This window comes from Terrapene carolina, unplaced genomic scaffold, assembly GCF_002925995.2.
Source record: "Terrapene carolina triunguis isolate 2854851 unplaced genomic scaffold, T_m_triunguis-2.0 Scaffold93, whole genome shotgun sequence".
Classification (NCBI taxonomy): Eukaryota; Metazoa; Chordata; order Testudines; family Emydidae; genus Terrapene; species Terrapene triunguis.
Window position 1 is genome coordinate 29,850,744 of NW_020664444.1, and position 21,190 is coordinate 29,871,933.

Genomic DNA, 21,190 nt, shown 5'->3' on the forward strand with positions numbered 1-21,190 from the left:
CCCCCCCCCCCGGCAGCCAGAGCGCCGGGGGCAGGGCAGCGAGCCCCAGCTGGGGCTCGGCTCTCCCCCCCACCCGGCGGCCAGAGCGGTTCTGTGGCTCCCACAGTGGGGCTGTCTGGATACAGTGGCATGAAAGAGAGCTGCTGTTTTAGAAACAGGCCCAAGCGCACAGATCAAGATGGGAGAAAATGGAGGACAAATCACTGCACGCAGAACCCAGTTAGGGGGTCTAGCAAGCGCATGAAGGCTCGTCCACATCAGAAAAATTACCTCGCATTACAAAATAACCTGGAGGGGCCCTGCTAGCTAACATGATGTTAAGCACTCAGCGTAGACAGAGACCACTATGTTTAGTGTCGTGCGAATGGGCTGTGAACAGTAGGGTTCACCTTAGGGCCAACTGAGACCAGCTGACACCACTTCAAAACACAACGTGTCCCTTCCTATGCTGAGTCACATTTACCATTGTGCAAGTTACCATGACTCCTCAAGCTTGTGTTCTAGCTCAATGCAATCCTCCAGTGCAGAGGAGCCTTAGAGAGGGGGTCTGTGTTGGGAGAATGGAGTGGGGGGGGGGGGAGAAGAGGGGAGTGAAGGTATGATGTCAAGTTTGGAGCTGAAAAGCTCCAAAGCAGCATCCCCCCAGAGGAGAGGAGGGGTGTTGCATTTCTCTTTAGTAGCCACTTCTAGCTGGTGTGGGGAGGCGGGGTGGGGAAGAGAGATTTTGACTGACTCTAGAAAGAACTGTGACCCTCCCTCATGGAACAAACTGCCTAGGGAGGTGGTGGAAGCTTCTTCACTGGAGGTTTTCAAAAAGAGGCTGGACAGCCATCTCTCTTGGATGGTTTAGCCACAATAAATCCTGCATCTTGGCAGGACGTTAAACAAGATGATCCTTGCGGTCCCTTCTAACCCTACAGTTCTATGGCTCAGACGTTGTGTCAACCACCATCCAAGGCTCGAAGAGAGTGGACTTTAGCCAGCAGTCCTTTCTGTGTCTGCTTAAGTCAGACCAGCACTTAGGGAGACCTTGTGTGGTGACACATGGCAGCTCAGGCTCTATGGGTTAGTCTAGGAGACCAACAAGGGCCATGTGTGTGTCCAGCAAACGGAATAAAGAATCTTCATGATATCCATCATAAGAGAACCCTGCCTCTTGTCTACCCAAGGGTAACACAAGAGAAAACATGGGTGGGGTTGGGGGTGGAGGGAAGGTGCAGAGGAGTCAGGACTCCACCAGGGGAAAAACCCCTCCAAAAACACGCAAAGCAGTTATGGAGATAAGTGAGAGCTTTCTGTGACTGAGCAAATACTTCCGCTCCAGCCCAGAGATCCACTGGACTCCAGAGCTATAAACACTGATCTAGTGTTAGCGCCTTCTGGACGGGAGCCAGTGATCTGCCTCATTCCTTCAGACTCAGTGAAAGGAACAATTCAGTTAACTCCAGCTGGTTATTACAATGCATCCACAACTGAGCGACACAGCAGACCTTCCAGGACCACGACATGCGCTGTAGCTGGATGCTGCTAATCCTGGAAATCACGACCTGCCCCATCTCCCATCTGACAGGAAACACCATTCCAGTCAGGCTATTCTGCTACAGTATTCGCCTTCATTTGCTATCTAAATACAAACCTACCGAAGGTCCCCTTGATGCCAACAGGCAGAGGACACAGAGGGTGCAGCACCTAAGGTTGTACAGGGATCCCCTGCGTCGGATATCTGCATAGCAGTTCTCTCATTCTGCTCTTTGGTGGTCTCCACCGAGAGCCAGTAGCCCACTGCTCGTCATAACCATTGTGAAATGTACGTATGGATAATATTGAAGGAGTTAAGAGGAGAAAATGATGCTCTGAAGGTCTTGGCATTAAGGCAGGTCCCCAGCAGGTGACATAGCTTGGAGATGTTCCCTCAGGCAGGAGGAGGTAAATGATGCACAAATGGCCAGACAGGGAGATGGGTATTATATGTCTATTTGCATACTGAGCCAGGTACACGAGCACAGACTGCAAAAGAAAAAAAAGAAAAAAAAAATCGACAGTGTAAAAAACTGCAGGGGCTATTCTGTGTATGAATAAAGATAAAGGGCTGGGCTGGCATATCCTGGAGTGCATAGAGATACACAGAATCCTTCACCGAGGAGGCAAACTGACAGTGTGCAGGTCTCATCAGAGAAGCGTCGCAGCCAGTCGGCTGCTACTTGACTCTCTGAGCTTTGTTAAACTAATACTGGATTTCACTATAGACAGATGTAAGTCCTGCGAGTTAAGCAGAGCAGTGATCTGAGATGGACCTGGTATGCTGGGGTGTACTGCTCCTTGCGGTATGGACAGTTTTGCTGCTCCCAGAGTGCCCAGGGGCTAGACACTCCAGGGAGAAGCTTGGAGGGCTTGAATGTGCCTGTTGCTAACCTAGAGGGGAGAGTGAGTGAGTGAGTGAGTGTGTGTGTGTTGCGCCTGGCTGGTGGAGTGGGGGAGCTGAATACCAGGCACAGACAAGGCTCTCTCACACTAAGGGCGGGTGGTAGTGGGTGCCTCCCAACGCTGGTTACCCCCAGGAAGCATTACACAGGTCAAGACATGATCAACCATCAGGATATGTTGGACTCTGCAAATGACCCTTCAGCAGTGGGGCCAGAAGCCACGCTCTACTGAGGAACGATTGCTAGTTGGACAAATTTCCCCATGTCCCACTTTGGGGAAAGTCTGGTACCTTGGAGAAGGAAGGTAGTGAAGCAAAGCGCCCAGGGGCAGCCAGGCTCTTGGGGAGAGGAGCAGAGCAGGCCAGGCCAGATGTACCATTGGACACATACAGACCAGTGAAAAGTTTGATCCACGTTATTACAAATAAAATGCAGGGAAGTGCACATGCATCGCACCCTTGTGCAAGACAGGACAGTTTCAACCAGTCATTTCCAGAAGCTGCAGTGGGAATTCAGGTAGGCAGAACATAACCCAGATTGGAATTTGACCAAGAAAATGTGGTTAACAGACTTACACTCTTACCAAAAGTGCCCTGCCTGAAATATTTAATACCCACAAGTCTCCAGGGTCCTCAATTTTACTTTGTCAATTGAGTTCTTCAGGGCAGGGACCATCTTCTCTTTATGCACAATGTATCTAGTACAGTGGGGCCCAAGCAGGTTTTTAGGCGCTACTGGAATACAAATAATAAGGACATCTCCAACAGCACAGTGCCCCCTAACACCATGCCAGGGCCTTGATTCAGTACTGAGAAAAGTGCAACACCCCCCTCTGGTGACCCTTAGAGCTCGCCCATCCAGGTGCTGACCTACAATGACCCTGCTCAGCTTGAGCTCACATCATCACAGCACATGGTGATGTGTCTGCAAGCAAGAAAGGGAGGATAGACTGAAGGAAGAGTCTAGGGCCTGAGGCGCATTGTATGGACTCCAGTGAAAGGAAGCTTACATTCCTTTTGTGTGGATCTGCCCTAGAATTCAAGTAGTTCTGGGCTCAGTCCCTCCCAACTATTCAAATGGAATACTTCGAAGCCAACAGAAGTCTCAACCCCAACACTGCCTCAGTACCACACACTAATCGTCAACAACAGAAGGCAGTTAAGGGAAAGATGTTTTTGATGTTCCCAAAAATATACATATTAAAGTCCAGAGTAAACAAATGCAACCAGCAGCTGTTTCAGAGTCCTGGATGAATCAAATAGCTGCTCTCAGCAGCAAAGAGCATTTATCAAGCACTTCATATTCAGTACGTGGGAACCATCCTACACCACCAGCTAGAGAGGAATGCAGAGGCCATATGCTCAGACTGATGCTGCTCACTCTCACTCTGCTTAATAATGGAGGGGTATAGAAACTGGACAAGCGAAGGCAGCTAAGACAGCGTGTCTAACCAGGGCTGTCATTTTTGGTATCTGTCCAATGAGAGTAACTTGGGCATGAGGATGTCGTGCTGTTCGTACCGCATCAGCACAACATGGTACTGTGGCCTCAAACCATCAGGTCACACTGAAGCATGTCATAGAACAACGGGACTTTTGTGGGCTCTGAAAAAGTATTGAGACCCATTAGCTTCTCCCAGTCACATTAAGAATAATCCAGGAACTAACAGGGCAAGCTGGAGAGTGGAAGAGAGGAGACATCTTCCTATAAAATATTTGATATGGACCATTGTTGGACACAGGTATCCAGGTAAAAAGACCATTAGTCTGCACTCAGAAGGCAATTTCTAGAGTTTTAATTATTCCATTAAAATGAGACTTGGTTTCCCACAGTAACACCCATTTTGTAAGTACTGCACTGATCTATACTAGGCAATTTCATGAGCCACGTATGAGTTGCTCAGCTCCCATCAATGTACAGGGATGGTTATTTTGAAACCCTTTTTTCCGGCTCTTGCTCATCTCAGATACTCCGGGCTAGTGTCAGCCAGAAATGCCATGTCAGACACACTCTGAAAACTGCGTCACTGTCTAGGTCACGCCAGCTCCTAAGGAACCTCGGAGCAGTGGGCAGGCAGGCTGCTCGCTGCCAAGTGCCGTCGTGTGTCAGTCGCAGAACGTTGAAGGGCAGAGTGGGTAACATGCACCTGCAGGCAAGTGCCTCTCTGGCACTTCCTCAGTTACGGAGACGCTGACTCAGAGCTCCATCCAATCTCTTCGGCTGCTCTGTACAGACCTCTCCCATCTGCTGCAGCATTCTAGCTGCTTAGACTAGATTCCAGCTACTCAGACAGAGATTGCTCTCCTTGCTGCAGGGGGAATACTCTCCTGCTAACAGGATCCAAGCTTGAAAATGGAGTCTGCAGAAGCAGAAGTGTGTGTAATGTACCTTTCCGTTAAAATTCTGATTCTGCCAATCAGGGATATAAATCTAGACTTGCACTTTTAACCAGTTAGGGACTCCTCAACCTTTATACTGGGATGTATCAATACCGTAAACTTAATAAAACACTGGACTGCAGTTGACCTAGATACCCTTCCTGTCTGCATGTCTTGTCATATAGATAATATGAGCCGTTGTTGTATCCATATGGGATGGATGGATCCTACAGATAGATGCACTGAACCTGTCATTCTATTGCAAACAAACCCATAAAACAAACAGGACATTTGCTAGTCACCGCCACGCTTGCATGTTATACCATTTTCTACCACCCTTTTTCTTATCGAGTTAGATTGTAAGCTCTGAAGACTGTCTTACTATGCATCTGTGCAGCACCTGGCACAATACAAATGAGCTTTTGGGTCAGACAGAGGACTGTACATACCTTTCAACAACTGTGGCGGTGATCAGGGAAGGCATAATACAGAAGAGTTTAAAGAACAGTCAGTCAATCTGTTTACACCCTAATATGTACCTTCCTTAAATGTGACCTGAAGCTTATATAAAGCTATTTAAAATCCAAGCTTCACAATAGAATACACATGGGCACTGAGGAATTACAAATCAAAACCAGACACATCCCATTATTATTATTTACTCTGGTTGAGTCCTTTAGGCACTGCTGGGATTGGGGCCCTATTGTGCCAAGTGCGGTCCATACACTCCCTACCCCACAACACTCACAGCCTGAATAGACAGGTAGTACTGTCATCCCCATTTTACAAATGGGGGAACTGAGGCAAAGAGATGCAAAGCCCAAGGTCACATAGGGGATCTGTCATGGAACTAGGAGTTGAACTCAGGTCCTCTGCTTCCAAGTCCAATGCCTCAAGCACAAGACCATCCTTCCACCCCATGAACCACTGTACTGAATCATTGCACTCCAGAAAACATGCCCATAGCATTTTGGGGCATTCCAATACCGAAGAAGATGAGAATGCTTGGCTTATGGTGACACGTAAGTATGAGCATAAGTGATGGCAAAGTCGTTTGCTGAAGAGCGAGCTGGTTTCATTTTACTCCCACTCTCCATGCGTAACTGCCACCCAGTGACAGTTTAGCACTCTGCATCTGTGCGAAATGCTCACTGCCTCCCACGCTAATGGAACATTCCGTTTAAATCCGTCTAATAGGATAATTGAGACTGCACCGTGACTGATCCACTGTTACTATATTCAAATGTCAGCATCTCTAGAATCTTTGTGACTTCAGCCTTCACACTAACAGCACGTTATGCCTGGCGGGGTGAGGATGCTGGGCCTCAGGAGATCTGGGTTTCACTCCTGGCTCTGCCACAGACTGCCTGTGGTAGACAAGGCCACACAGAGTAAAGGCCTCACATGGGCCGTGTGACCTTGGACAAGTAACTTCATCTCTGTGCCTCAGTTTTCCCATCTGTAAAATGCACCTATTACCTTTGCAGAGATGACTCAAGGCTTAGTTATTTAGACATATAAAGGACTAAATGTCACTTTTCGTTCCCAAAGTCTTCAAACCACAGGGAGCTAGCAGTTCTGTCAAGTAGAAAGCATCCTGAAACCAAAAGCAAACAGAACTAAACCACTCGAAAATAAACCCATCAAGCCTTGGCCTCCAGGAGTTCTGCTAACCAGCTTACAAAGGATTTGTCTAGAGGCAAACGTCCTTATATTAGCAGGCAATCTATTGACTAGCATCTGGCATCAGGGCAATCCTGCTAAGATAGACTGTGATGGTGCTGAGAAGCACACGCACATCTGGCATGTTAGTGCTGTTCGCACATCTCTTTGTAATGAACATTGCTGTATTGTTTTAACAGGGGCTGTACAGAGTCAGCATGGAGGGGAAGATGCGGAAAGCTCCTACCACAGCAAGCAACATGCTTCATTAGCCTGGGATATGTTTTGCCAATTTCCATAGCACACACGGCCCTGGCAGTTCGCTTCACAAATTAGCAAGGACAGAAAGCGAGTGAAAAGAATCAGTCCAACACTGAAGAAAAGAGGGCCGTACACTTTGCCTTTCACACTAGGCTGGTTGTGAAGGAGCCTCCAGAGGACTGGATTCCTCTGTTTAGAAAGCACCACCACCATAATGGTGCATTCAAAATTTAGGAGCCAACTGCAAGAGCCTGCCAGCCAGTCTTAACTGCTGTGACAAGAGGCAGGATGAGCGGCTGTTTTGGATAACCAGGTCCCAGACCAGTTGTACAGTAATATACCAGCTGTACATTAGGAAAGGCACAAGGGGCCACTACCGTCATGCAGGAATCCAGACATAGCAATGGGGCCAATAGGAACCCAAGGCTGCAAACCATTCTAGGGAATGGTGCATACATCCTCCATCCATGGACACACTTCAACCCATTCATCTAAATGTTTCCCCCCTTTTCTCACCATCTGTGTCAGCTACTAGGAAAAGCTAGAGTCCTACTTCAGTAGTAAGGGCACATGGAACATACTGGGGATGTTCTGACCCAAAAAGGCTCAGTCTTCCCGAGCAGCTACACAGCCACTGAACAAGATGTGACAAGATGAACCCATATGTGGGCCTCTGGGCTGAATGACCAGCTGCTAAGTGTTTCCCTCTGAAGTCTCCCAGAGCAAGGTGCAAGCCCACCCAAGGGCCATTCAGCTCATTCCTTAGAGATCGGTAGCTGAGTCAGAAATATCACACTAGGAGTAGTAGCAAAAACCACCCAGCTATAGAACCAGAGCCCTTACCTTTATCCACCATGATGGGGATGGCATCACATAAGGTTGATCAGCCTTTTTTGAACTACAAAATTTATCAAAATTTCAAAGGAAAAAAATGGGAATTTTTTTTCAAGAGATTCCCTCCCTCTACCCTCCACTTTTTAACCAGCTCTAATCACACTTATCTACATAGTCTCGGTCCCATACACAGATCTCATGTCAGATTGAGAAGGATCAGAGAAACCTATGGAATCGGCTCATCGCCACTTTATTAATAATATTCCCTCACCATGGGAGTTTCTAAGCAAAATGGTATTTGGGGAGGCTGCGAATATCCAAAGATGGTTCCTTAAACAAGGGCCTAACCAAGCACAGCTGGCTGCTTGCCCTTTCACAGGCATTGATAGCTTTTACCAACAACAGTCCCATTGGCTTTAAGAATCAGCTGTGAAGGATGCAGCTCTGTCTTACAGGTGGCTGCTCAGGGACCCACGCGCAAACTCCCCTTCAGTGAAGCAAACACGGTGGGGAAAAAAAAAAAAAGGATGTAAACAGCACAGATGGCATGTTTTTTCCTCTCCTTCTGACACTGTTCTCATGCCCATGGGCAAGAAATAAACAAATTTTACTAGATTAAAAGAATACTTAGACTGAAGCAGATTTTGATTATTTCTGGAGTACGGCAGTGAATGTAGAAGATTGCAATGGAAGGAAGAAGTCTGTGCCCCGAACTCACCCTAAAGAGAAGTTCCTCTAAAATCAGTGGTGCCCAACCTTATTGCACAGGAGGGCCATATAAACCTAAGCACACCCTTGTGTGAGCCAAACAGATTCTACATATTTTAATAAGACTTAAAGTCACCCATATTGATTTATATTTTAAGTTCAGCTTGTTTCATATGTATTTATATAGAAACAACCTATGTACAGTATTGTTTATTTAGGCAGTTGTGTAAACTAAAATGTAAACATGACAAAACACTAACGAATCGGCTACTAGTATATTGCACTGAAGCAGGCCGCAGGCCTTATGAAATGCCCTAGTGGGCCATGTATGGCTCGTGGACCCTGCTCTAAATAATCCATGATCTCACACCGGAGCCCCAACACCTCCCACCACCTGATGCCAGAGGTTGCAGTCGAGCGTTCAGCTGTAGGAGGAGACGTAGAAGTGCAACATCACTCACCGCCATGACGAGCTCAAAGGGATATTTGTAGACTCGAACAGGGGACTGGTACTTCTGCACCATTTTTAAACGCACACCTGCAATGGGAAGGGAATAGTGGCTTTTAGATTTTTACACTGAACACTTCAACTCTAATAAGCATCATCATATATTTTGCACCTTTCGTCACTAGACCTTAAGGTGCTGTGCAAAAGGAGGACAGTATCATTATCCTCATTTTACAGATAGGGAAACTAAGGCACAGAGGGGTGAAGTGATTTGCCTAAGGGTCACCCAGCAGCACAGTCAGGAATAGAACCCAGGTCTCCCTTGTCCCAGTGTAATGCTGTACCCACTAGGCCACACTGTCTTGCATATAAGCAGTGCACATTTCTGCTTCTCAACACCATTGCTGTGAATCCCACTTAGAGCTTAAATGCAACTTACAACAGCAGCACAAGTTCAGAGCATGAGACAGATTTCTAAGTCAAAGAGCTGCTAGACCATACCCTGGGAGAACGAGACCCTTAGGCAGCTCACCTAGCCTGAATTCTAACTTGTGTCTTCTACCCGATGTCTCATACCACCACACAAATCCACAGTGCTGGAACAGTTACACCTGCATCTCCTTGTCTGGCACGTGGGATTTAAAACACCTCTTAACCCACCTGATTAAGAAAGCCAAAGGAGGCAGAGTGCTTACAAAACCTGCCCACCACTTAACTAGGAATCGCAACCCACTGACAAAGGACAACGCCAACTGCTTACAGTGGAATGAAGGAAAACAACTGCCTCAGTTACAAACAGTACAGACTTCAGCACTTCCTTTATCCAAGTCACCGCTCACTGATCCCATCAAAATCCCTCCGCTGGGGTTTTAACCCTCAAACACATGCCAGCAACTAGCATCCCGAGAGAATACATACACCCTTAGAAAAAACTTGTTACAAGGCTTTCTGCAACTCCTTCCCCTGCTATTAATACCAAGTGTCTGAGAACACAGAAGAGAGGCTCTGGGTCTGAGAATCCATGCTGCTCCTACCCCACTCAAATTCCAGTGCTGTGCAGACACTGAAAGTACTGTCGCTCAGCACTGAACTCAACGGCTAGGACACAGAACTACTAATCCCTGCTTTAAGCCAAGGATTGGAGGTGAAACGGAGCTAAAAGGCTCTAAGCAGCAATACACCCACCAGCTTCAGGAAGATTTAGACAAGAATGCCACTTTACCCTCTCACAGGGGAAGGTCTAAGCATCTCAATATTAGGAGGGGGGGTAGGGGGGATTTGCAAAGAGAACAGCCTATCACAGTTCAGACACTTTCAAAAGTTTGAGTACCTGAATAAAGTTTGGGGATGGCTTGTAGTAGGAGAGTCTCACATTCAGCCAGACACAACTCTTTAGGTCCATACGACAGGTTCAGGGCTCAATGGATCTTAGAGAAACAGCATCAGCATTGAAATCGAATAGAGGCAAGCCCAATAGTGTGGAGAGACTCCATCACCAGGGCACCCGATACCAGAGGAAAGCAAACAGGGCGAGGGCAAATGAGCACCCAGAAAGCTAGGCTGATATCATGTAACAGGTACCAGAGCCAAAAGGAGTACAGGGCACCTTGTAACATAAGGCTGTAATTTGATTAGGTAACTGTGATACCTGGCCTGTGCAGGGACCTTCTGGGTAACATAGTGGAAGAATCCTAGCAGCCAAAGGTATTTAGCCGTGATCCGGTTAGCACTCGCTGATCTAGCTCCCGTATACGAAATCCATGCCCTCTCTCTACAGAGGGGGCAAAGAGTTCTCCAAGGAGAAAGCAGCAACCCAGAAAAGAGCAGTCAGTCTTAATCTGTGTCCACGCTAGAGAAATGAGCCATTGCTAACTGACCAGCGGAATGGCACCAGCATGAGGTCCAACAAGGCAGCATAACAGTAGCCATGCTGTTTTAGGTATAGTTTTGTTTTGCCTGTACTTGCGCTGTACCACACTGTTACAAAGTTACTACCCCCCTGGGTGCCTATTCCACAATTCCCAGCCAAACTCCCTGCAGCAGTGGCTTGAGAAAGAGTTTGAAAGGTCTAGGAGCCAAGGGGGGCTGTGGGAGAAAATATCAAACTCAAAATGCCCTGGAAAATTCCCATCACTCCCAGGGAAAAGGTGCTGGCACAATTTCCATCTTCAGAAAAGCTCTAGGAATTCAGGATGAATGCCCACCTTTCACACAGCCAGAATGGCTTCTGCTGAAGCTTCTAGACAGTACTCATGAGACATCAAAGATAGCAGTGGAATGTACCTGAGATAGAGACTAGCAGTTGAGGAATTTCATGCTGCACCATACATACAACTTCCCCCCTCTGGACAGCACTTAGCACTATGTTCACTGGATAAAGCTTAGAGAGTGGGCGCAGACCATGGCCACGAACTAGTGGGCTAGAGTTGTTCTTCAGACCTGGGACAAGCAGCAATGGCTGCAGAACTTCAGACAGAAGGAGACTTGTACAACCTTCTGTGGTCAGATAGTACAGACATTGCAGCCCCTGAACTGCCCAGATGACAGCACTGTTCCTCATGGAAAACACCATAAGATCCTCCTATAGAAACCCGACCTACCTAGTTACTGGTCAGTTGGCCCAGTTTAGGGTTCAGAAATCTGTGGTGGCAGATGTCACCATGAAGGTAGGTATGCAGGAACACTACATAATGCCTTGTACGGGCATGTTACTGAGATGACCAGTATAGCAGAGATCATTGAAGAACTTTTCAGCAGCGGATTTCCCAAACTGTGCAGGAGCTATTGATGGAACCCATGTGCCTACTCTTGGCCAGTCTCCAGGAATACATTAACCAATGGATACTACTCAGTAGCGGTGCAAGTCTTAAATGGATCACCTGGGCAAGGGCCCAGCTATGTAGAGAATGGCTCAGTGACGTGCCCACGGCCAATTTTTTTTTTTTCCAGAAATTCATGACTTTGAGGGAAAGGGACTATATTCCCACTGAGGAATATTAACAAAGCCTCCATCTCTACAGTGATTCTAGGTGAGCCTGTCTACCCACTTTTACCATGGCTCATGAAGTCATTCCCAGATTACACAAACCTTAGATAGTGGTGAATCAGCTACAGATTCTGCGGGGGACAACACGGTGATGGAGTGAAGCTGGAGATGTCCTGACCCACAACAGTTTAGTAACTAATGTAGCAATATCATCTGCCTGCTGCAATTTGAACAAGTAAAAGAAAAGGGGGTCCTTAATGAGCAGGGAAGTGAGTAAGCAGTAGGGCAAGCAGCAACCTGTGCATCAAAAGGCAAGCTATTGCAACTGGGGCTGTTACTGATTAGCCCAGCCTGCAGACAGCATGCTGTTCAAATTAGAACTATTCTGTACCCTGCGCTATACAGATGGGGGAACTGGGGGAAAGAGCCTGTAGGTCTGATTCTAAATAAAATGCTAACATCTAGCTTACAATTTTTATTATTCCCATGACAGCTTTTTCTTTTATCTTTGTATAGGCAAAAAGATTTTATGACGTGTAGCCAGATGTGAAATTCCCATCCTGTGTTTCTATACAGGAACTACAATAATGTAAGAGCACAAGTGCAACTAAAAAGTCAATGGGACTTGTGCTCCCAAATCACTTACACACTCCACTGCAGCACTTACTTCTGGGTGGGATTTCAAGAGTGCTTTGGGGAGTAGAACACGTTGAATGGTTTCCTGCAGTTATTTCTCGTTGTTCAGCAGCGATTTGGCTTAGAGTTGGAGGGACATTGTCGAGGACAAAAAACTGTTGAGCAATCGATATTAAAGGGTGCTACTTGTCTGATTTTTTCTGGAATCTACTGTATTACACATACAATGACCAGCTGCAGTATCAAACCAGACTAGCATTTACAGTAACTAAAACCATAGTATTTTACAGAAAGAAGTGCATGTTTGGGGTTCTCATTTTCCTTGCCCCATTCCTGTGAAAGTGGGGAATGCCTGAGAAACTACTGGAGAGTAGGGGGAAGAGCAACAATAGTGCTGTCCTGGCTAGCACATTTGTATTGGCAGGAGCCAGTTGCTGGATCAACTATGCAGTCATGTTTTCTTGACCTCTTAAGTTCTCTCATTGGAACCATCTGTTCTCATGTCTCTCCTTCCTCGCCTTCTGGAAATCTCTGGAGATTCTAGAATCTTCTGCCTAAAGCTGTTCTGTCCTCCAGAAGTGAACCTCATCCTCATAACCAAAGCATTCGATCAGAATCCCTTTTCCATCTCTCGATGACAAACAATAGGACTTTCCAGCTTCTCTTTTTTCCTGGATCCACCAACCATTCCACCAATTTGGATCCTGTCCACCTGCCTCTACGCCTATTGAGCAATATGGCCATTACAATGAAAAAAATAAGTGACAGGGTTATTAACCTAGCAATATCTCATCCATTCATTGGAATACCAAGGGATGCAATAAAATTATGCTGCAAAAGTGGAGTGGTAGAAAGGAAGGAGGAGTGGTGGAGACTAGCAGAACAAGGGAGAAGCAAACACTTCCAGCTAGGGTCTCAAGATAAGCCCCCGTTGAGACCTAATACAATGCAAATCTGCATACTTGGCATAGAAGGCTGCTCATACCCAGGTTTCTTCTCCTGCCAAACTGGCTTGAATGCCATTTCCACAGTGTGTCTGGATCCTGGGATTTCCCAGAGAGATCCTGGCAACATGTTGGGAATCTCTCAGGCTGGCAACTCCCATGCCAGCTCCTCATTCCTCTTGGGCACCCGGTTCAAAAGGTGGCATTCGCACTACTGCATTGCAAGTAGCCTCCATGCTAGCTAGTAGCATAGGAGGCTGCATGGAAGGTCCAACAATTCAGTCCAGCTTAGAGAACAGATACATTTTACATGCAGAGCTGGACCTACTTTTGTTGTCCCAGGCTTTATTGGAAGGAACTCTGGTTCCAATATTTAATCTTTTCACAGTACCGCTCGCTGTTCTGATTAAAGCCCATACCCCCAGTTACACAGCACAGAGCTCCTTACAGAGTTCAGCCTCTCCCGGAGCTCATCTCCCCAGATGGCCACCAGCACCTGCATGTCAGCCTCAGGCCAGCTGGCAGCAGGCTTCTAGGGGAAAGCGCTAGACATGCTAGCAGATGAAGTTGATCACTGGCCAAACAGCATACAACTGAGTGCCATGGTGTGTGCGGTGCTATTTGTACAGCTAAGTGGCTTCAAACAAACTTGGCCCTGGTGTAGTGGAGTTCACAGAGTGGAACTGACAGGCTGTATAGACAACGACTGATGCATTAAGAAGATCTACTACACCACTGGGACTGTTATGCAGGCACCTCCTGTTCACAAAGGCACAGCACCAGTGGAGAAGGGGCTGAATTGGAGCTTTGAGCAAGGCTCACCATTGTATCATCTTCAAACAGTTTCATAATATAGGCAGACGTTCTTATTGCTGCACAAGTCATAGATTCAGTGTGTTACCAGTGTGCTAAGGGAACCCAAACTACTAGTATGCCGAGCCAGAGAACAGTCAGGCCTGGTTTAACCCTGCACTAAAGCCAATCAAGGTGCACACAGGAGCTGAGCCAAGTATATCAGTACTTTTATAGTAACTTGCAGGGGCCAGTCTTTGAAGTTAGAAATATTTGGGCCTTGTTTTCAGAAACCCACAGTTCTCAGTGACATCAAATGGAGTTGTGGACAACCTGCCCTTTTGAAAGTCCTTTGTTTAAAAATATTATTTAAAAGGTCATTTAGTAAGACCCACACAAAACCAGAGCTTAGCATTCCATCCACTGAATTCCATATTACATTTAAATGCAAGACAAACTTCTTCAGTATTGCCTTCTCTGATATAAAAACAGAGTGTAACATGGACAACAAAACAAAACAAAACAACCCTAACACCATCAAAGAAACCCTACCAAAACACACCTCTGAATTAACACACAATTTGCACCTGGAGAGAGGAGGAGAAAACACCACAAGAAAGGCGTTCATCATCTTGCTTAATACACTACTGGAAGATTATTACTCCAATACCATGGTGATGAACATAGAATAAGAAGCTATATAGAAAAGAGTTTAATGATATCCATGATGAGGCTGGGGCAGACATGCCAATGTTAGCTCCCTGTTCATTTCAAGCCCAGGCAGAAGGGAAGAGACTTTGAAAGGATAAGACTGCTAAGGGAAAAAAGTTGTTTTCAAGCTTTTAAAAAAAATCAGAAGGCAAGAGAAGTTAGATATGGGAACCAGAAATAGAAGGCAACTAAGTACTTAGTCTTTTTTTTCCTAAATGAATTTTACAGTGTAAAGTGATTTACTGCAAGATAGAAGAGTTTTCAGGCTTGTCAGTTACTCATCACCACTCCAACAGCTTTACTCCTCTCTCCACTCCCCTGAGGCTTCTAACTAAGATCTTCTCCAACTTCTCCCATCAGCAAGACTGACATTTTTTCATGTCTCCTTCATTCCACCCACTAGTCCCTTCCCTGAGCTATACTCATCAGCACATCCCCACTCTCCTACCCACAGACATAGTGCCTGCACCAGGCAACTTTAGAGAAAAAAATCCCACCCATGCTACTGCTTGTTCAGTTGCACCAGTGGAGCCCTAGTACATGCAAGCCTCTGGTGTTCTATCAGAGAGCACAAGATATACCTGTCCAGCACCACTGACAGAGTCTTGCCTTAGGGCTGCCAACTTGCAGCTGATGCAATGGGAATTTTCTTCTAAGCTACTCTAGAGTAGCCTTACTATGAAGTCTTCAGCATCTAATGGGCAGAAATCAAATCCCGGTTGGTTCAAGTGAGAATAGACCATTATTAACTTCTTCCACATCATACAGCAGTTTACCCCTATCCATTGTTACGAGTCTGGAACTACCAAAGGTTGTGGGACACACTGGATCAGCAGGTATCAGCACAGTTCAGGATTTAAGTGCATTGGGAAGGCTCCATGGGGTCCCACGCAGGAGAAGTTAGGAGAAAGGGTGATATAGGTCAGCATTCAGGGACATTAGCGGAGTTATGTGGGAGCCCAGGACAGGATTAATACAGGGGGTTGCAGGCCAGGTTGAGAAGCATCAGCAGAGCTGCGTGAGGGCTCACGACTGGAGCGGCGGGTAGTAAGTTTCCAGACTTTATGGTTGCAAAGAAAAGCTGCTCGATGGGACCCACAGAAGTGCCGTCTTCCTGAGGCAGTGCCTGAGCTGCTGCTTAGCACCTAACTTTACCTAGCTGCTGCTCTCTGGGTAACTCACCTGAAGAAGAGCGCTGTGTGGCTCGAAAGCTTGTCTCTCTCACCAACAGAAGTTGGTCCAATAGAAGTTATTACCTCACCCACCTTGTCTCTCCAGTTTTACAGGGGCTGTTTAGAGCCCTGTGGCCAGCAGCGAAATTGTTCAGAGTCCAATCAATTCCCTACTGCTGCGCAAAGCTCAGAGCAGCAAGGAAGGCTGGCACTGGAGTTACACAGAGGAAGAGATTCCCTCCGCCCTGCCCCTCACCCAGGAAGAGGGGGCTGGAGCGGACATGAGCCTCACGACAGGGGATGCGGCGGAATGGTCCTTCTCCCCAGCTGGGTGAGGCGGTGAGCAACAGCAAGCAGGGTCTAGGGCCAGCAGCCCAGTCTAGCCCCCGGGACAGCTCCCCGCCCTGGAGCGGCAATAGGGAGCTAGGGGGCGACTCCCCAGCGTTCACCCCGCTCTCCGGAGGGAGGGGCAGCTTATGGCACTGTCCCTGGCCCTGCCAGGAGAGCCCGGGGCGCCGCGGCGGACAGCTGGGATGCACCGCCTGCCAGGGTAGAAATAGCCAAGTACGGAGGGAACCGGAGCTCCGTCCCCACGGGATGCACCAGAGCCGGGGCTGGCCCGGGATAGCAAAGCAGAAAGGCGGGGACGGAGGAGATGAGCCACCCGCATAGGGAGGGAAACTCTGAGGATGCGCCGGGGCTGGCCGGCGGGCTGCGGGGGAGCCGGGCCGGGTGCGTGGGAGGCGGGAAGCTGAGCTGCGGGGCAGCTGAGCCGGGCAGCGGCAGGGAGCTGCGGGGGAGCCGAGCCGGGTGTGTGGGAGGCGGGAAGCTGAGCTGCGGGGGAGCTGAGCCGGGCAGCGGCAGTGAGCTGCGGGGGAGCCGAGCCGGGTGTGTGGGAGGCGGGCTGCGGGGGAGCTGGCACGGGGGGAGGGGGGCGGCAGGGAGCTGGGGGTGCTGCAGTGGCTGGGAGCCGGCCCCACTCTGCGGCACTCACCCTCACACCGCGTCGCGGAACAGCCGGACCGGATCCATGGCGGAGGCAGTGGCCCGGCCTTCTGCTGCCGCGGCTGTTCTCCCGGTCACCGGCATACAGCAGCCCTTCAATCGCCGCGCCGCCAGCGCCCCGCCCACTACACAGAGCCCCGCCTACTGTGCCAAACAGCCCCGCCCACTGCAGAGCCGGCCCACTTCATAGCCCCGCCCTCTGTGCCGCACAGCCCCGCCCACGACACAGAGCTACGCCCACTGTCCCTCACAGCTCCAGGTATAGTTAAGACTGCCGATTTATTATTATTTTCATCCAAAATAAGGCACAGTGACCCTGAGTGCAGCAGAAGTGGGGGTACTAGGTGTACCACGACTGCTCCCTGCTTTTTATTAAAAAATGCCCTCCTGCTGGCCCTGCAGAGGGGCACTGCCCCCTTCCTCCCACAAGAGCATCCTCCACGCCAGCCCCACAACTCCATTCCTGCCTGTTGAGGCTGGTGGGGTGAGTAGGGGCTGGTGAGCAAGCTCACCTTGCATCCACATCAAGCAGCAGGAGCTCCTGCAGCTCTGGTCATGAGGGGAGGGGAGGGGGAAGGCCATCCTGAGTAGCAGTGCGGTACTGCAGCCCTCCACACCTGATCGTCATGCCAGGAGCAGGATGCTGGGCCCAGCCCCGTGGGAGAGGAGCTGTGCTGCAGGGTAAGTGCAGCACAGGCTTGATCGCCAACTTCCACCCCCAGGAGCTGCCCTCCTCCCAGAGCTGGGGGGCAGGCTCACTCTCCAGCTTCCCCCCACCATCTCCCGCCCCTCTGCATGGGGCTGACGCCTGACTCTTGTCCCCCTGTAACTAACCTGCAGCCCTAGTCATGGTACCACCTAGAGCACCATCAGCTACCCTGACCCCATTTGCACCACCCAGCCCCCCACCCTGCCTCAAGTTCTACCAAACAGCTGCCCCCCCACACACCTGAAGTCCTGCTGCGACCTACAGCCCAGCCTAACAGCTCCACTCCCTCCAGTATTATGTTTGGGCTACTGTGGCCCAATGCTGCACGTGCTAGTAGGGCTGAGGAGTGAATGTTCTGTAATTAACAACATGTATGACCACATACACAGGCCTAGTTCTTATTACAATTTATATACTGTATTCGCTGAGAAATAAATGTAACCCCCTTGGAGTTTAGAGAGCACAGCCCCATTCAAACATTGTCCTGAGGCAGAGGGAGTGCTGATTTCTCTAGGTCTAGGATGAGGAAGTGCAGGTTGTATCAGGGGAGTGGAGAGAGGGAGAGTGACCAGGTGTGAGTGTCTTGAGCTCCAGCCATAAGGACCTACAGGAAGCAGACCCTCACAAAGGGAAGTAGCGGCGAACCAGCCCGAAGCCTGGGAGGTACAGAGCAGCCGACCAGCGATGCCCCAGGACAGGAGGAGCACTGTGCCAGGGAGAAATCACCAAGAAAGACAAACTGAAGCCAGACCCAATATCACTGTTGCCCAGAGCTGCATGGAGCTGTGAGTACTGGAGCTTGTGACCTTGCATTAGGAATAAGGAGGGAGACTATTGTGGGAGGTTATCATAGAAGACGACACTGGAGGGGTTTGTTGAGGAAAGTTGACTGGCGGCAACCACAATCAGGAGCACCCAAGACTCACTGCTGGATTGGAACTCTGCCAAGGATTCCTCAACTCTGAGTGTAGATGCATTGCTTGGTGTCTGCCCTTTCAGACTGTGGCACCACGGGGCCTTTCCCCAACAAACTCCTCTGGGAATACCCAGGGAAACAGGGAGCATCAAGAATGTATCCAGAGAGCAGCAGCAGCAGGGAAATTCTATAATCTGTCCTAGAAGTTTTTGGTTAGACGTTGTATTTCAGAATCCAGTGTAGAAGGAAGGTCCCTGTACTACAGAAAAGTAGCATTCTGTGGACAACCCCCTCCATATTGTCACACTAAGCCCTTTTCCATCCTCCTTTCACATGTGCTTAATGATGATCCAGAGAAAATCAGTCTTGTTTAAACATTAAACAGCCTCTTTAAATATTAAACTGCAAAGTGCACCTGGTTGTTAAAGCTGTATTTAAAGCAGGTTGGAAGCGAGTTTCCATTCTCCAGTATTGGGCTTCCATGCACCTGGTGTCACTCAATGGCGGGGCACTTTTCAGCACATCAACCAGCATCATGAGGCTCAGAAATGCTAGCTGACTCCAAAGCATTTTTCAGGGACATTTAACTTGAGGATGAGAAATGGTTCTCAGCTAATAAACTTTCCAATTTTTAATCTAGCGTCATTTAACAAAAAGGCAGCAATCAGTTTTAGTGGGTTTAGGAGTAAGCAAAAGCTTCCCCAACTAGGAATGTGCCTGACATGATTCATTCTGGGGGGATTTCTATAGAGAAATATTATTATTATTATTATTATGCCCCTTTCTAGAAAAGCTCTCGTACTAGACTCTCAAACCCACTTACTGTGCTTCGCAAACACTGATGATCTAGCTTCACAACACCCCAGTGAGGTAGGTCAGTATAATTATCCCCATTTTACAGATGTAGAAACTGAGGCACAAAGGGATGAAGTGAGTTATCCAAGGTAAAAGACAGAGTCAGTACCACAGCTGGGAAGAGAATCCAGATCTCGAGTCCCGACCAACCACTAACCCAAATTATCCCTCATACAACAGCCTTACCTATCCCATCACAAAATATTGTATCAGTGATTCTTTACCGCACATATCTGCATCACTATTGATCCTTCAAGATTTTACCCTTGGTACCTGGCTGTGCAGCCTCTTTTGTAGCTGTTAAATATTTTTGCTCATATCTTTTTTGTTTTGTTCATTAGGAAAAACAAAACAAAAACAAATAAGCAGTAAGAACTGAATCTTCTGTCATGCTTAAGCAAAAATGCACAGATCTAGGGAGTAAGAAACACCAATCTAGTGAGATTCAAACCCACAGCCTTCCAGGCCAAACTCCAGCCATTTTCATTTTGTTTCAATGTGTGATTGCAAGTTTGTGGTTGCAGTGCACTGAATGCAATCTAGGATTATGTTTTAATAACTTTAATGGGACAATATGGGCTCCCCTCTAGTGGATAACCCTTGTTATTTTTCACTAGTTTTAACTGCAGGTTGTAGTCCAATGCATTATAGGGCTTCCTCATCTTTATTGTAAATGCTCCTCCTTATTTCCATTAGAACATTTTGGGACCCCAGTTACATGGTCATAACAGCCACTGACACCAAGAGATCTTTTAGATACTACAGTGGTAAGTTTTACAGAGAATTCTACAATAGTGTCATACCAATTGCAACGGAAGGCAGAATTAGGCGCTTTATGGGAGTGCTAGAACAGGCCCTGTAAAAATAAGATGCATTTCAGTTAGGTGCCCTTTCAACTGGCTTCTGTGCACATGCTATTTGTTTCTTTTTGCCTTTCCCATTTTGTCTCCTGGTTACTATGGGAAGATGTCAGTGTTTCTGCTCTGCTTTCTGCCTCTAACCTAATACCATATGCGTAACAGTAACGCACGACAACAGTTTTGTTATCCTAGCAAAAATCTACATCAATTCTGGCAGCATTATTCTCCTCAGATCTTAGCTTTCAACGTTTCTCTGAAAGGGTAGTGGCTAGTAACAAGGCTAATAGGAGACTGTCCTTAAAGCAATCTCAAAAGGGACATGACTTGTGCGATGAGATACTGTCAGAAAACAATGGGGTCAGGCTAAAAAATGGGCTCTTTTGAAAAGCATGTAAAAGTCTTCCTGAAAGGGTCCTGACTGTGGGTACAGGAACCCGGGGGATTTATTTTCCCAAATAGATTGCTGAGAGTATAGAATCCTCTAGTGTTCAGAGGCTAAAATGTGAAGGGTCTTCTTGTAGAAAGCGGGTGGGCAGAGGGCTGTAGCTATAGTCTTACATTTTCATGGATATTGGGTAGAGGAAATGAATTGTACTGGATTAGTGTCTGTTTCCTTCTCTCTCCACTTATTTGGTTAGGTCATACAATGCTTTCAATGCAACACTTTGCTTTGCTGTGTTTTCTTTGCCCAGACCATCATGCAGTGTAATATATTTGTACAATTCTTATCTTCTTTCATTCTCATTAAAATGAAAGTCACCTTACCATGGGGAGAGCATCCCAGGTATTAGAGATTGAAAGGAACTAGTAGGTCATTTAGCCGAAAGTCCACCATCTCTTACAGCATGCTGGCTGTTTACTTGGCTGCTGTCCTCTACCCCAGAGCTGGC

At 47.8% G+C, this 21,190-nt stretch overlaps 1 protein-coding gene across 1 annotated transcript in view; it reads right to left on the bottom strand.

Moving 5' to 3' along the window:
* SEC14L5 (SEC14 like lipid binding 5) overlaps nucleotides 1-16,992 on the bottom strand; it is a 53,975-nt gene extending 36,983 nt beyond the window's left edge. The window contains exons 1-2 of the mRNA XM_024214335.3: nucleotides 16,950-16,992; nucleotides 8,728-8,804 (exon numbers count right to left, since the gene is read on the bottom strand). Coding sequence (XP_024070103.1) covers nucleotides 8,728-8,790 — 63 coding nt within the window. The 5' untranslated portion in view covers nucleotides 8,791-8,804; nucleotides 16,950-16,992. The remainder of the gene's footprint in view (nucleotides 1-8,727; nucleotides 8,805-16,949) is intronic.
* Between the last annotated feature and the right edge of the window lie 4,198 nt (nucleotides 16,993-21,190).